Source organism: Schistocerca cancellata, chromosome 4 (genome assembly GCF_023864275.1).
Source record: "Schistocerca cancellata isolate TAMUIC-IGC-003103 chromosome 4, iqSchCanc2.1, whole genome shotgun sequence".
In the NCBI taxonomy this organism is placed as follows: Eukaryota; Metazoa; Arthropoda; class Insecta; order Orthoptera; family Acrididae; genus Schistocerca; species Schistocerca cancellata.
In genome coordinates, this window is record NC_064629.1 from 588,811,656 (window position 1) to 588,826,595 (window position 14,940).

The window sequence follows — 14,940 nt, forward strand, 5'->3', positions numbered from 1 at the left end:
GTAGAGGGTACCATACAGCCAACCGACGTATTCTCTGCAAGGCCTACCTTCATTACACAGTAGTCTTGAACGAACTGTGACGGGAGGACGAACAACAGATTTAGACGTTCTAGAGCAGGTAAAAAAGCTCTGAAGTACTGGTATGAAATTTAATGTACAAGTAGTATAGCTTTTGTCATGAATTGCAATTTTTATGCTATGCTCTGACTATGTACTTGTTGCATTTTTAGCACTGATAATGGCTAGTTACTAGCCGAAATCTGGATCTGCTTCAATAAAGCTAGAAAGAAAACGACGACTGGTTTCTGCTGTCTATCATTTCGAAACTCGCATTGTTATAAATTAAGATGTTAATATGAATTGATTAAGTCGTCTGTTTTAACATCATATTCAAGAGTCACGGTAATGGGAATTTCGTAAGGTTTTTGTACCTTTTTTCTGCACTGTAAGACTTCTGTTCTCTCTGTGGAGTTGGAAAGGCATTTATTTTGTTAAGTTATCGACAGATACTGTTGTGATTACGTTGTGACAGTCTGCACATCGTAGTTTAATGATTGAAATTTGAAAATATGAATTTATCTTTCTAGAAACTCACTACCCATTGTACCCTACCTCATTAACCGTGTAACTGTGCCACATCAATTACGTATTTCTTACTAAAAATGTTATTATTTCAGGAATGATTTCTGCAGTAGCTGTTTTTAACCCAGGGAAGTGGGAAATCTGAAAAGTTAGTGGGTGTGGGAGACATATTTTGTTGCTGTAATTATTTTGAATCAGTAACAGAAATGAGAAACTTACAACATGCTTCTGAATAAGCGTGTAAAAATTCAAAAACAAGACTTTTTCGTTCAGCAAATTGTTCTTTTATACATCAGGGACGTTGATCATAATAAAATATTCACATGATCGTTTCTGTATCTAATGAATTCGTCGTCGACGGGATGTTAAACCCTACCTTCGTATTTTCTATGTACATTATCGTTATCGGTACCTTATTGCCATCGACTGAAGTGCAATATTCGCATAAAAATGTTTTGTGTAAAGCTACAGAATATAGTTCTGTGTACATGAACGTTCATTTGAAAGTTTCCTTTTACTTCGGCGCAAGCATCTTTTTACGAATATTCCACGTCTGTCGGTGGCAGTAACATGCTGAAACCGGAATTGTAAATATTTTATAACAGTCAGCCATCGTGACTTGGAAAGAAAGTACCGAAAACGAAAGTGGGTAGCCTACTGATGTTCTGTCAGTCCTTTTGAAGATTAAGCAGGGAATGAAAATCCTAAAAGTGCTAATCATTGATCTATCAATCACATACTATTTAGGTCTTAGTTGTTCGGTGTAGAGACACGACTTCTCCCACGAGTACGATGTGTCTAACCAAGGTGGTTGCTGTATTATTTCGAAGTTCCCTCGTCAGTTACAAATCATTATAGAGACGACTAGAGCCCCGGCAGGTGATTTCGGCGACATTCTCTTCGCTTAGTATAAAATGCCGATTACAGTTAAGTGAACCGTAATTAATGAAAGGCTGTAAACTGAAGTGTTTTGTCGAGTGTGAGTCGACCACGTGTGTTGCAGGTGCGGGGGCACGTACTCTCTGGCGTGCGCGCGTGTGTCCGTGTCGCCGGTGGGAGGCAGCCACGCGGCGAACGACGCGCCGCCCCGCGGAGGCGCGCCAAACAACGAGGCGGACTGCTGCTGCGGAGTGGCGCAGCTGTTGCACTCCCGGATCCCCACAGCCACCGACACGGCCGCTATTAATAGGCGCGCCGGTATCTTTAGCCGCATAAATAGTAGCGAAGCGGCGCGCGCTCAGCCAGTGTCGGATCTGCAGCCTCGCGTCTACCGGTCGACGTTCGAATGGTCGCGCCTCGGTGAGGCGGGCGCCGTCGCCGTCGCCACCGCCCCCGCCCCCGCCGCCCCCAGCACGCGGCGCGTCGCCGTGCGGACCAAGCCGCAGCTCCCCGCGTCCCTGCGGCCGCCGGCCACCTGCACCTCTGCCCACGCCGCCCTCGACGTGGCCGACGACGAGCAGCCGCGGCCCGGCGCCGCGCGCCGCAACGCGCTGGACCGGCTGCAGCGCTTCCGGCTGGAGCGCTCTGGCCGGAGGAGCCCCGCCCCCTCCACCCCCGCCTCGGCCTCCACTGCCGCCGGCAGTGCGCACGCGCAGAGCCCGAGCGCGGCCCCGCCCCCCGCCCCTCCGCCGCACCGCAAGAAGCCGGCGCGCACTAGCGACAAGACGGAGCGCCTGCGGGAGCTCACCGAGAAGCTCAAGGGTGGCGAGCGCAGGCCGCCTCCGCCCCCGCCGCCGCTGCCGCCACCCCCGCCCCCGCCGCCGCCCCTGCCACCACAGCGTACCAAGCACGCCAAGGCGGCCACCGCCACCCCCTCGACACCCACGCACCTGCCCGTCCCTGTTACCGCGGAGGAGAAGCCGGCAGCGTCCTCGCCCGAGGACGATATCTTCAACTGTGTAAACTTGCGCTTGCCGAAACCCGAACCCCGCACCATCGTCGGGTCCTACATCCAGAGAAGCATCCCCATCAGGAGCGCGTCCTTCTCGCAGGTGGACTTCTCGCCGTCGGACGGAAAGTACATCCGGTGCGTGGGGCGCGCCAGCCCGTACGCGTCGCCAGCTGCGGCACCGCCGCCAGCGGCTGTACCACCTCCGACGGCGGCAGGTGGTTCCCTGACGCTGCCGCGCAAGCGAGCGCCAGCTGCCGACCTAGCTGTGCCCTCTACCGAAGAGCAAGCCGCAGGAGGCTCCACTCCCTCCGTAGACTCGGCCGTCGGCTCCGACGAAGGCCTCGTCGCCCCCACCTCGACGATATCTTGCGGCAAGTCGCCGGACGGTACCGCCTCGTCCGAGGCCTCGCACAAGCCGTCCGGAGCGCGGTCTCTGACATACCCACTACCGAGGAGGGGCTCCCGATCCGATGACGACATTCCCTTCACGTCCATCGACGGCAACGGGCTCAAGAGCCTACTCTGCACTCCACTGAGCTCCTGCGCCGTCCGAGAGCTGCCCGAAGTCGCCGAGGAGAGCGAAACATCACTGACCGACAGTGGCGTGGCGGCCAACGTTAGCGAGTTAGGAGATAAGCAGCACCCAGATACGCCGCCCGCTCCCACAGCTGACGCGGCCTGCCACCAATCGATCGGAACCGAGCCGCCAGTTACCGACGAACACCGAGAAATACCCGACGCGTCTGGCGACGTACGCGAGTATACGGCGCACGTAGTGTCCAAGACCGTCGAGTATGCCAAAGCGCACGACCAAAACGACGGCGAACTCGAGGATTACGAGAACTGCGAGTACGCTTTTCAGAAATGCTACGAGGACGATTCCGGTGAAATCTTGGAATACTTCAAGGACCCCGACCGAGAGGTTGCCGAAAAGATGGAAACGAGAATGCTATTAGACGACAGCGAAACGGCCGAGCGACCGAGCACTAGAGAAACTGAGGGCGACGCCGCCGAGTCCGATACGGGATCGGGTCCAGTTTTCGTGGCGCAGTGGCCGAAAGAAAAGGCCGAATATCGAGACGTGGGGACCGACAGTCCGACATCGGCCGTAAGAATCAGTTTGCAACCTTCTAGTCACAAAAGGGGCCGGTCGGAGGGCGAGATTACGCTCGGCCGAACACAGATCTGCTACACGCCGCCGACCACGCCCCCGCGCGAGAGGGAAGAGGCGGCGTCCGCACAGCGGTCCAGCGCTGACGTCAGCTCGGACGCGGTGGAAGGGAGCGCGCAGCGGCAGCAGCAGCAGCAGCAGCAGCAGCAGCGGCGCCAGCGCACGCTCCAGCACGAAGACGACGAAGAGTGGAGGCCGGCGGCGCCGGCGCCGGCGCCGACGCGTCCGCAGCTCACCTGCCAGAGCTCCGAGGAGAGGGAGGAGCCCCGGGGGTGCAAGGCCCACCCCCTATATAGGGCGGACAGCCTGTCGGAGGGCGACAGCGACCAGGGTGGCAGCGGCAGCGGCGGACGTCGACACACAGCGTCACCGGCCACCTTCCTAGCCGACATGTCCGACTCTGACGGCGCGCGCTCGCGCAGCCCGCAGCCACCGCGCCGCTACTCCAAGCGGCCGCTGCGCGGGCCCTACGGCCAGATGCTGGAGGCCGAGATGCAGAAGCCGGAGCCGCGCATCCACTCCAGATTCCACTGCAGCGAGGACCTCAAATTCCTGGAGGAGCTGGCGGGTCCGCCGAGTGCCGGGCCGTCGCGCGCGCCCACCGTCCAGTCTCTGGACGAGCCGCAGGTGCACCGGCCGCGGCCCGCCGCCCGCGCTGCCCCTGCTGCCGCCGCCCCTGCTGCCGCCGCGGCGTCGCCCTCGCCGTCGCCCTCGCCGTCGGCGTCGCCCGCTCCGCGCCCCGCCGCAGCCGCACAGCCGGCAACCGGCGCCAGGCGCAAGGTTAGCGGCGGCGCGCCGCCCTGCCACCAGCGCACCGCCTCCAGCCCGTCGCAGCTCGAGGGCGGCCAGAGCCGCCGCAACCACGCACTCGCCGATCTGCTCGACCGCATCTACGCGGCGCCACAGCAGCTAAAGGTAGTCCACCACACGTTACCTCTACTGTCCGTCATCACACACATTACGAATAATCATTTACACTTCATTATTATTATTATTATTGTTATTATTATCATCAATGATGAACAAAGACAGACTCCTTCTGCTTCTCTATCTATGTTTATTCGTATTAGCGATTTTAACATTTGTTACAGGTTATCTTCAGATCCGTACCTGATAAAAAAGGGAAAGGAGATGATACTACAAAAGCTGATACTGTTGCCGCATAAAAACACGTGCGGTGACAATATATAAATATATATGATCGTAAAGCATTCGCACCTAATGACTGTGAATTACAGTTCGTCAGCAGGGCGCGGATTTTGTTAAAAGTAGACAGCTTGCGCAAACTGAGCTCTAATGAAACTTGTGTACATTGTGACGTGACTGACTCCTTCGTATAATAAAAGTCACCTTCGTAATAAATTAAAATTTTTAAGTTAAAGCCTAACAAAATAAAGGTTAAAAATACGTATACTTCAAATGATACGATAAGTACATATAATTATTACTCAAAAAGTAAAAAAAATACCTGACGCCCGTAGTCCGAATATACACAAAAAAAATGATCGAGATGGAGTCAGTCACCATTATTACACTAAAAGCAGTCGCGGTATCCTCAAACATCTAAAATTTCAAAATTATGATGTATAATTATTACTTATCGATTCACTCATTTTTACACGGTAGTGGTATAATGGTAACAGTTTAAACAACGCGTTACCGCCAAGTTAATTATGTTCTCAAAGATCCTGAGCAACTTTCTTGCATGTGTACAGTAGAACTGCCTTTTGCAGCTGCAAACAGAGCGATGGATACACTGTAGAATTTTCAAGGTAACCGGGATCACACTTGCGCCGTGTTATCTGCGTAAGTCGTAGTTGTGCTCTTCAGCAGCCGTCCATTATCAAACGCACGTCGTTCACTGTTGCTGTATTTACATATATGAATTAACGATTATTTATTTATATTTACTTATTGTTATTATTATTATTGTTATTGTTGTTGTTGTTATTGTTAACTGGCTCACTCATTTCTATGGGGCACTGATACGATTGTAACTGACAAAACAAAAAGTTATCACTATGTTTAACTATGTCCTACGAGAACCTGAACGAGCTGTTGTGCAGATGCTCAGTACAACTGCTTCTACAGCTGCTAACAGGGCGAAGGATGCAGCTTTAGGTCCTGTACCTCCATCAAAGTATGTTTTAACATAACGCTGAAGTCCGATATTATTATTATTATTATTATTATTATTAATATTATTATTGTTAGTTTCTCCGTGTTCGGAGGATGCTGATTCCGTAACCGTTCGTTCAGTTAATGAGAACTAGCTCACGCTCCTAAAGAGAACTTTATTAAGGCCACGACCGATTTCGGACTTCACATCTAGCAGTTTTCAAGTGGATTTGAAAATTGTGATGTAAAGAAGCAACGTGAAGTATGCTTTGATTTGAAGTTGCCTCTCTACAGCACAGCCTTCCACAGTCCTCTTGAAAATGGCTTGATGTAAAGACCTAAACCATTCATAGATTTAGTACAGTTCTTACTAGAAACTGGAGCGGCTTATCATTTATTACTATTATTGTAATCATTAAGATTCGCGAGCAGTGAATGTTCTTCGTTGCACAATGAACAATAACTAGGGAAGTGAATAAGAAATCTGCTGGTAAGTCGCATGAGTAATACAAATCCAGATGTTACCGAGTCCTTTATTGTGCCCATGACGCGTTTCTGGCATAGCCCATCATCAAATGAACTGGTAACAAATAATAAAGATAAGTTCAAATAATATATCACACAATACAGTTCCATCAAAGAAACAACGTAATATAAATCTCAAATGAAATCAGTTGTACACCATTCAGAAGAACATAAGTACATACCATCTAAGATCAATATGTGCATTGACAAGGACGTTGAATAATGTCCGTACAAATGCCAAGCGAAACACGTGCTGGCGTAAGCAACAAGTGGACCTAACCAGTAGCTGACTACAGTTACAGTGTCAAGGCACCGCTAAGAGAGCCATAACGTAAGCTCATATGACACTTGAGCGTAGCACTTCTGATGACGTGTAAAATCCAAATGTTAATATAAAATAATAAAAGTTCAGCCAGCTAATGTGCAAGAAGGCGGTTGTAAAAAAAGTATAATAGTACAAGACATTCCATTTACGTCATATAGAATCACATTCGGTATGATTTGTTCAAAATTTCAGTAGAGGGCGTCACATTCAATACAAAGTTAATTAAAACAATAATTTTTCAATAAAAGAAAATTAATTAAAATAATTATTTCGTTTTTACCAGCACAGCCGTGCAAAAAAGTCAACAGTAAAACACAATGCAACATTGCAGGTTTCGTAAAACAAGTATACTGTTAGATGTCATTTTTGCGTTTGCAATATGACTCAAGAAAAGTAGTTCGCCAATAAAATTACATATGGTCATTAAGAATTCCATAAAACGTAGAGAAAGCTAAAAGAAAGAATAGCTGGCTGGGGACTATTATTGTGTTTTCCTACCCACAAGTAAATCATTGAAAACAAAAGAAAGGAACACCTACGATTGCTTGAAATCTGCTCATTTTTTATAACTTCTGAATCCACCTGAATACAGTAGCTTTATTACCAAAATGTACATGTTTTCAATGATTTACTTGTGCGTAAGAAATTACAATAAGAGTCACCATCTGGCTGTTCTTTTTATTTCTTTTTCTATGTTTCATGGAATTCTTAATGAACACACGTAATTTTATTAGCGAACTGCTTTTATTAAGTCACTCTGAAAACGCAAAAATGACATGTGACAATACGTTTGTTCTATGAAACGTGCACTATCGCATTGTGTTTTAATGTTGACTTTCTTGCACAGCTGTGCTGGTAAAAACGAAATAATTATTTTAATTAATTTTATTTTATAGAAAAATGAATATTTTAACTAACTTTGAAGAGGATGTGATGCCCTCTATCGTAATTATGAACAAATTATACCGAATGTGGTTCTGTATGACGGTGTTGTAATGTCTTGTAGTATTATACTGTTTTTACAATTGATCTCCTTGCGCGTTAGTGCTGACTCAGCTTTTATTACTATATATTAACATTTGGATTTTACACGTGATCAGAAGTGCTGCCCTGCAGTGTTACAATCTTACGTTGTGCCTTTGTTAGCGGTGCCTTGACACTGTAACTGTAGTCAGCAACTGGTTAGGTCCACTTTTTGTATACGACAGCACATATTTTGCTTGACACTTGTACAGACATTATTCAACGTCCTTGTCAATGAATATAATAATCTTAGTTGGTACTTATTATGTTCTTCAAAAGGGTTTACAATTAATTTCATTTGAGATTCATATAACCCCATTTCTTTGATAAAGCTTTCTTGTATGATGCCATTATTTGCATTTTTCTTGTCCGCAGCTCGTGGTCGTGCGGTAGCGTTCTCGCTTCCCACGCCCGGGTTCCCGGGTTCGATTCCCGGCGGGGTCAGGGAAAATCTCTGCCTCGTGATGACTGGGTGTTGTGTGATGTCCTTAGGTTAGTTAGGTTAAAGTAGTTCTAAGTTCTAGGGGACTGATGACCACAGATGTTAAGTCCCATAGTGCTCAGAGCCATTTGAACCTTTTTTTTTTTTGCACTTTTCTTTATTATTTGTTACTAGATCATTTGATGATGAGCTTTGCCGGAAACGCGTAGTGAACACAATAAAGGATTCAATACCATCTGGACATGTATTACTTTCACGCCTACGAGCATTTTTAAAGTTTTATACTTTGACAGTTACTGTTATTATGGTCGCACATTTCTACCAGAGCTTCAGGGCCCATTTACAACAACGAAAAATACCTTGCCACCCTACTTCTCAGAAATAGTTTCCCGTCTCCACACTGCCTAAAGTTTTCGAAACCACCTTGAATATTATCAGTGTATCTGTGATGTGGGAATGCAATACATCCTCTACCGGTAGGACTCTCTTCAGTCACTTTCTTTATGGGATCATAAACTTCGGCAGTGTTTAGTGTTCTCTGATCGTTAGTATTGATGTATCACATCGGCCTAAATACATAAATTTTGTGTTCAAATACTCTTAGCTTTTATTATCAGAAAATGATGCCCCACTCCTCCTAAATATTTGAAGAATGTCATGATTGCTGCCAAGAGATACTGGTGAGATTTCTTTATTGTACAACCAATAACGGTCCACAGACTATTATCTGGTTCGTAAACGTATTTCCAACAGCTTATTGGTCGTTATAAAATCATTGGCGCTAGATAAAAAATCCATGAGTTCGTCACTGTTGTCGCATAGTTATATACATTACATCATCAATTATAAACTGTGCATACTGTGCAATTATTCATTTTACAGTCGGCACTAGCGCTAGGGACGGAAGCATTCTAGATTTGTATGTGCAAATGTTTGTTTTATATATATATATATATATATATATATGTGTGTGTGTGTGTGTGTGTGTGCGTGTGTGTGTGTGCAAGTTAGAGTTCCTAGAGAGTAACATACCTTTAAAATTTAATACCTTAGTAACATGTGTCATGTTTTACAAATTTTGATTGTTTTCTTGCTCATACTGAGCGACAGGGGCCATCTGTAAATATTGAACCTGAACGAAGACAACTTCTCCATCCAAGATCGCATTTGTAAAATCTTTATTTATGGTGACCGGTTTCAGTAAACAGAGTTACCATCATCTGATCTATGAGTAGTGTACATAAAGTGTAAAGCAGAGTATAAAAATAGCTTACAATGTCATAAATGTAATACGTGCAGTGAATTTCTATTATTATACATACCTCGATGAAGATTAATACAAGAGCCAAATTAGAGCTATAAGTGTACTCCATATATTACGTAGCCGGATAGTTGACATAAGATGCGGTGGCATGTCAACGCGGAAACCAAAATTTAAGACATGTTTCGTCATGTGCTCCCGTTACTTATTACAGCTCACAGAGAACAACACTGATGCAAGATCGCCAGTGAATTGACGCGCAGCGACAGTTAGCATATAACATGTTAGTACCGCTAGAGGTCGTTTGTTTATTCATGTCATTGCAAATATACGTATGTAATTTTAATAAAATTGCGGTAACTGGCATACAGTTATAAAAATTTTGTAACAGGTAGAACCTAAAATATTTTGTAGAACAGCCAGAGCATACGCAAGCATAACTGGTATAAAAGTATAATTTTTTTAAACAAATAACAACCAAAATATTTTCTACACACGTAAATAGCATCGGTAACCATGCAGAGGTAAAGCACTAAGTCAAAAGAGCAACATGTCCTAAAGATTACAGCCCAAGTCGTATTTCGAAATGCTGTCTATATACAATTTCAGATACAAAACAAATTAATCGATCAGTAACATTTATTGACAGTACGCTTGCACAACAGAAACCTAGAAGGTGACGAGAGTGCACAGCATAGAACACCTTATGTAGCTCATTATGTAGGTGACGAAGAGGAAATGTCTTCGGTATATAGTCTACCTGTAGTGATGAACGCATTACTGGAGGTCATCTATCCTACAATATCAAAACCAAAATAGTAATACTTTATCAGAAGTGGCAGGGACCGTTCACTGAGACAATAAAAGATTTAGATAAAACAGAAATGAGCTATGGATCGCGTGGTATATTTGACATTATCGTTACCTTAGAGCTGAAAGTCACCCTGTTTCACCTGGTTTCAGCACGACTGCGCGTGAACTAATCATTTTACTATGACATTTATGTACCTACATCATATAATTTATCCTTGTTCATATCCCCGGGCAATATATTGCTTACCTAAACCTCATACTTAAGACGATGTTCCTATTTTATCTAAACCCTTTAGTGTCTCAGTGGATGTTCCCTGCCACTGCTGCCATATTATTATTTTGATTTTGAGATTGTATTGATTTTCCTTTGTAACGGTTGCTGAGAATCCACAATCATAGCTAGACCTCGGGCTACGTATCATATTGAATATATACCATGCGTTTTTGCGCAGATGACCTCCCGTAATGCGTTCACCACTAAAAGTGTATACCGAACACATACATAATGAGCAACGTATGGCGCTTTATACTATGAAATCTCGTCGTCTATTAGGTTTCTGCTCTACAGCCTTATTGTCAATAAATGTTACTGTACCATTATTTTGCCTTGAATCTGAAGTTGTATGTAGACAGGATTTTGAAATACGACTTAGGTTGTAGTCCTAACAACATGTTGTTCTTTCGACTTCGTGCCTTACCTCTGCATAGTTACGGATGCTCCTTATGTTTGTAGACAGTATTTCGGCTGTTATCTGCTTATCATACCTGTTACCACATTTTTACGTGTTGTCTTTTCTGGCTTCTCGTTTTACCTCTATATGTTTGCGTATGCTCTTGCTGTTCTACAAAATATTTTAGCTTTTACCTGTCACAAAAATTTTATAATTGTACACCAGTTGCCACAACTTTATTAAAATGACATATGTGTATTTACAGTTGACAATGACATGAATACACAAACGATCTCTAGCGGCACTAACATATCGCCTAATAACTGTCGCCGTGCGACAGTTCAGTGACGACTCTGTATCAGTGATGTACTCTGTGACTTGTAATACATCACGGATTCGCTTGAGGAAACATATTGTAAATAATGATTTTCAGTTTGGTATGCCAATGCTTCTTACATCAACTGTCAGACTAAGTAAGATCTGGAGTACGTTAGCAGCTCTAATTGGGCTCTTGTAGTAACCTTCACCGAGGTATGTGTAATAGTAATAATAATAATAATTCACTCTAAGTATTATATTTATAGCTGTGTACTTTTTTTAAAAATCTGGTATGGTTGGTTGGTTGATTGGGGGAGGGGACCAAACAGCGAGGTTATCGGTCTCATCGGAGAAGGGAAGGATGAGGAAGGAAGTCGGCCATGCCCTTTGGAAGAAACCATCCCAACATTTGCCTGAAGCGATTTAGGGAAACCACAGAAAACCTAAATCAGGATGACCGGACGAGGTTTGGAACCGTCGTCCTCCCGAATCCGAGTCTAGAGTGAATCTGATATGCTTTACACTTTATGTACACTGGTCACAGATCAGACGATGGTAGCTCTGTTTACTGACACTGGTCATCGTAAATAAAGGTTTTACAAATGCGATCTTCGCTGAGAAGTTATCTTCTTTCAAATCTTAATTGGATTCCGGCTTTAATAGGATCTTCAAGACGTCAGTGAGGTGTCAAGATTAGTTTTTGCAAAACTTGTATCGTTAATATTTAGTGCATTATTACTTGCCAGATGTCGATTTAATGTGAAGTACATTATTTTATCTGTATTCATCTGAAGACACATGCATTTCGTAGCATTTATTAGTTGTGTTGTAAGGGCTTTTAATTCGTTTTAATTTTCAGTTAATAGAGCAATATCGTCAGCATGTGTTTATGCTTAAACATGGTCGTCACTCAAAACAGATCTCACCTGTCGCCAGCCTCCGTAACTGAGGCCTCTGTCGCGCAGTAGTAGTATAGTGGCATCGCATTGTTGGGCTGGAATGTATTTTCATCACCACTGTTGTGAGACAAAGGAAGAAGGGTTGTGACGACGTACAGTTTGTGATCATCAGACTGTGAAAAAACGTTGCATATTAAAGTACAGACCTCTTCACAATGCTTCATGATGTGCGGGCATTAAAACACTGTTGACAATAATTTTATCGTATAGGATACGCACAAGAATAGGGTTTCATACTCACTCTTCTCTCCCAAATTACCATCATTTATATATATACTAGCTGGTTCGTCAGATGTTGTGCTCTCCAATAAATTTGTTTGTGATTGTTTTGTGAATTTATGAAGAGCTATTGTAAAAATGTAAACGAAGTAAAAATCAGAAGAAAACGTATTTTTGAATGATCATTGTATCTGTTAACTATTGTGGCCATGGATATTAAATTTGAGAAAGACTACATTTAGAAGTACACCAGCGGGAAATTACAATGGTGAAATGCTGGAAAAGGGTGATGGGCCTGGAATGTGATCGACTTGGAACTATGAGGTCTTGTTGCAAAATTTAAGATTCTGTTGAAATACGTCAGAATTCCATGCCAACCAAATGATTTATTTTCTTCCATTGAATCTGAAATCTTAATGAATCTCCAAGTGCTTTATTTACATTTCGACTCCGATTGCAAGATCTATGTTCAAGTTAACAATCAAAACAAGGAAATGCTTTGTTTCCGTTGGTCTGCTGGGACATAACTTCGTGCATTGCAATGCTATATGTTTTGTCGTCTGGCGCGAACACTGAAAACATTCAAATGAGTTATTTCCATCCCGGGAGCTTAACGAACAAAACAGAAAAATAAATCAACTAAATGTCGTTCCTACCGTCAGTTAGCATCGAGAGTGAATACAAAAATTATGGTTATTGCAGTTTAGCTGAATTTTCGGACTTACGTTCGTAATTGTACCTTTCCTGAAAACTTTTTCGGAATCATATACCGAGCGGGGTTGCGCAGTGGTTAGCACACTGGATTCGTATTCATGAGGACGACGGTTCAAACCAGAGTCCGGCCATCCTGATGTAGGTTTTTAGTGATTTCCCTAAAGCACTTCAGGCAAATGCCGGAATGGTTCCTCTAAAATGGCAGGGCCGACTTCCATCCCCATCTTCCCTAATCCGATGGGACCGATGGCCTCGCTGTTTGGTCCTCTCCCCCAATTCAACCAACCATCCAACCAGAATCATAACGAACAAAACAAAAGAGAATTACGCATATCCATCATTCGAATGGTGAGTTACGGTCTGTATTTCATATAAAAATACCACAGAAAAGCACTTCCAGGTTTTACCAAATTTTACAGTTTTTTGGGAAACTTTCCCATGTTTTCGTGCCCAGTAAATATTTTTGGGGCATCTCTAACATTCTTTTTTTAAACAAAATTAGGCAAATCCGTCCAGCCGTTCTCAATTGATGCGCATTTAGTTTTCATTTATTTATATTGCTGTTTCATCAAGGCCCGCCGTATTGAATCTTTGTTTCAGATTGTCTAATACATAAAGTGACTGTATATCACAAATCGAGTGCTCTACAGATTACTGTCATAACTTTTTTCCAACAAAGAAAAGTTGTTTTAAATAGCGTAATTATACAATGAAATATGGTGTAATCTGTGTAATCGCGCCACCAACTAAAGAAAGATAACTAAACTTCATCTGTATACTTCAAATTTATTTCTGTTTCGGACAAGTTCCGGTTTCGAATTTATTTCTATTTTGGACAAGTTCCGGGCTTGACAATCTCTTGTCGTTCATCCTAAGCTATGTCTGATCTTCTCTGTAATTTATTCTGTATACCCTATCTATTTTGTGTCGTGCCACTCTCGATTATTCCTTAGTTCATGTCAGCTGCCACTATTGTAATTATAGCTATAAATTATTCACAATACTTGTTGCAACTATGGACAGACACACAAATACCATTGGACCACATTTAAATATAAATAAAAATATAGTTTAATGTTCCTAATTACGTCGAGTAAATGCCATTTAACTATGTAAAGCATACTTCTGACCCATAATTTTTGAACTTGTTACGCACCTACTTCAAATTCACCAAAGTGCGCACAGATTGTTGTCGGTGGGACAACTAACTATGTATTGTTCTCGTCGTTCTTTCTTCGCCAGTCACTTGCCAAAAGGGCAAGAAGTTCAAGAAGTTTTTTTTTATTCAATTCGAACACCTACACCATTTAAATATAAAATTCAGCAAATATAAGCTAATTAACACATATATAATTGACATTTTTATGAAAAATGCATGTCTTCTTCTACCTGATTCAATATCACATATAAAAAATTCCGTTTTCGTTGGAAATATAAATTCTTAACTACCGAACTTTTATAAAGGGTTGTTAACACGCATTATTTAAATTGCAAATACGCAAAATACACAGATACTAAGTTATACTCTAGGCGCGCACATCACAGTCACCTTTACTAACAGGGATATCACAAGGCAGTGAGATTTTTGTAATTTTTTATATTTATGGTACGTGGAGTTCAGAACTCAAATATCAGCGTTCTATTTTGGAAACTCGACGTACAGTTGCTTCCACTAATGACCATATCTCTGCGTTCCCTACAATGTTCTGAAAGGACACTGTCCCTTACGGCTACCATCAGTGGACGAACTAATAATATCTTCTCGAATGTCTCGACATTTATATAGTCACAATTTTTCTGAGCCCTGACTCTCAGTTTTACAACAATGATTCGACCTCTGGACCATAGCCACTGATGACGTGAACGATACGCTGACTTTAATCAACGCGACTTCCCTGATATCCTGGA

General features: G+C 43.3%; 1 protein-coding gene across 1 annotated transcript in view; it reads left to right on the plus strand.

The window, feature by feature from the left end:
* The window catches only part of LOC126184340 (uncharacterized), a 338,389-nt gene extending 335,689 nt beyond the window's left edge, over window positions 1–2,700 (plus strand). The window contains exons 2-3 of the mRNA XM_049926717.1: window positions 1,586–2,320; window positions 2,574–2,700. Of these exons, the coding sequence (XP_049782674.1) occupies window positions 1,586–2,320; window positions 2,574–2,700 (862 nt within the window). The remainder of the gene's footprint in view (window positions 1–1,585; window positions 2,321–2,573) is intronic.
* The last annotated feature ends 12,240 nt before the right edge of the window (window positions 2,701–14,940 follow it).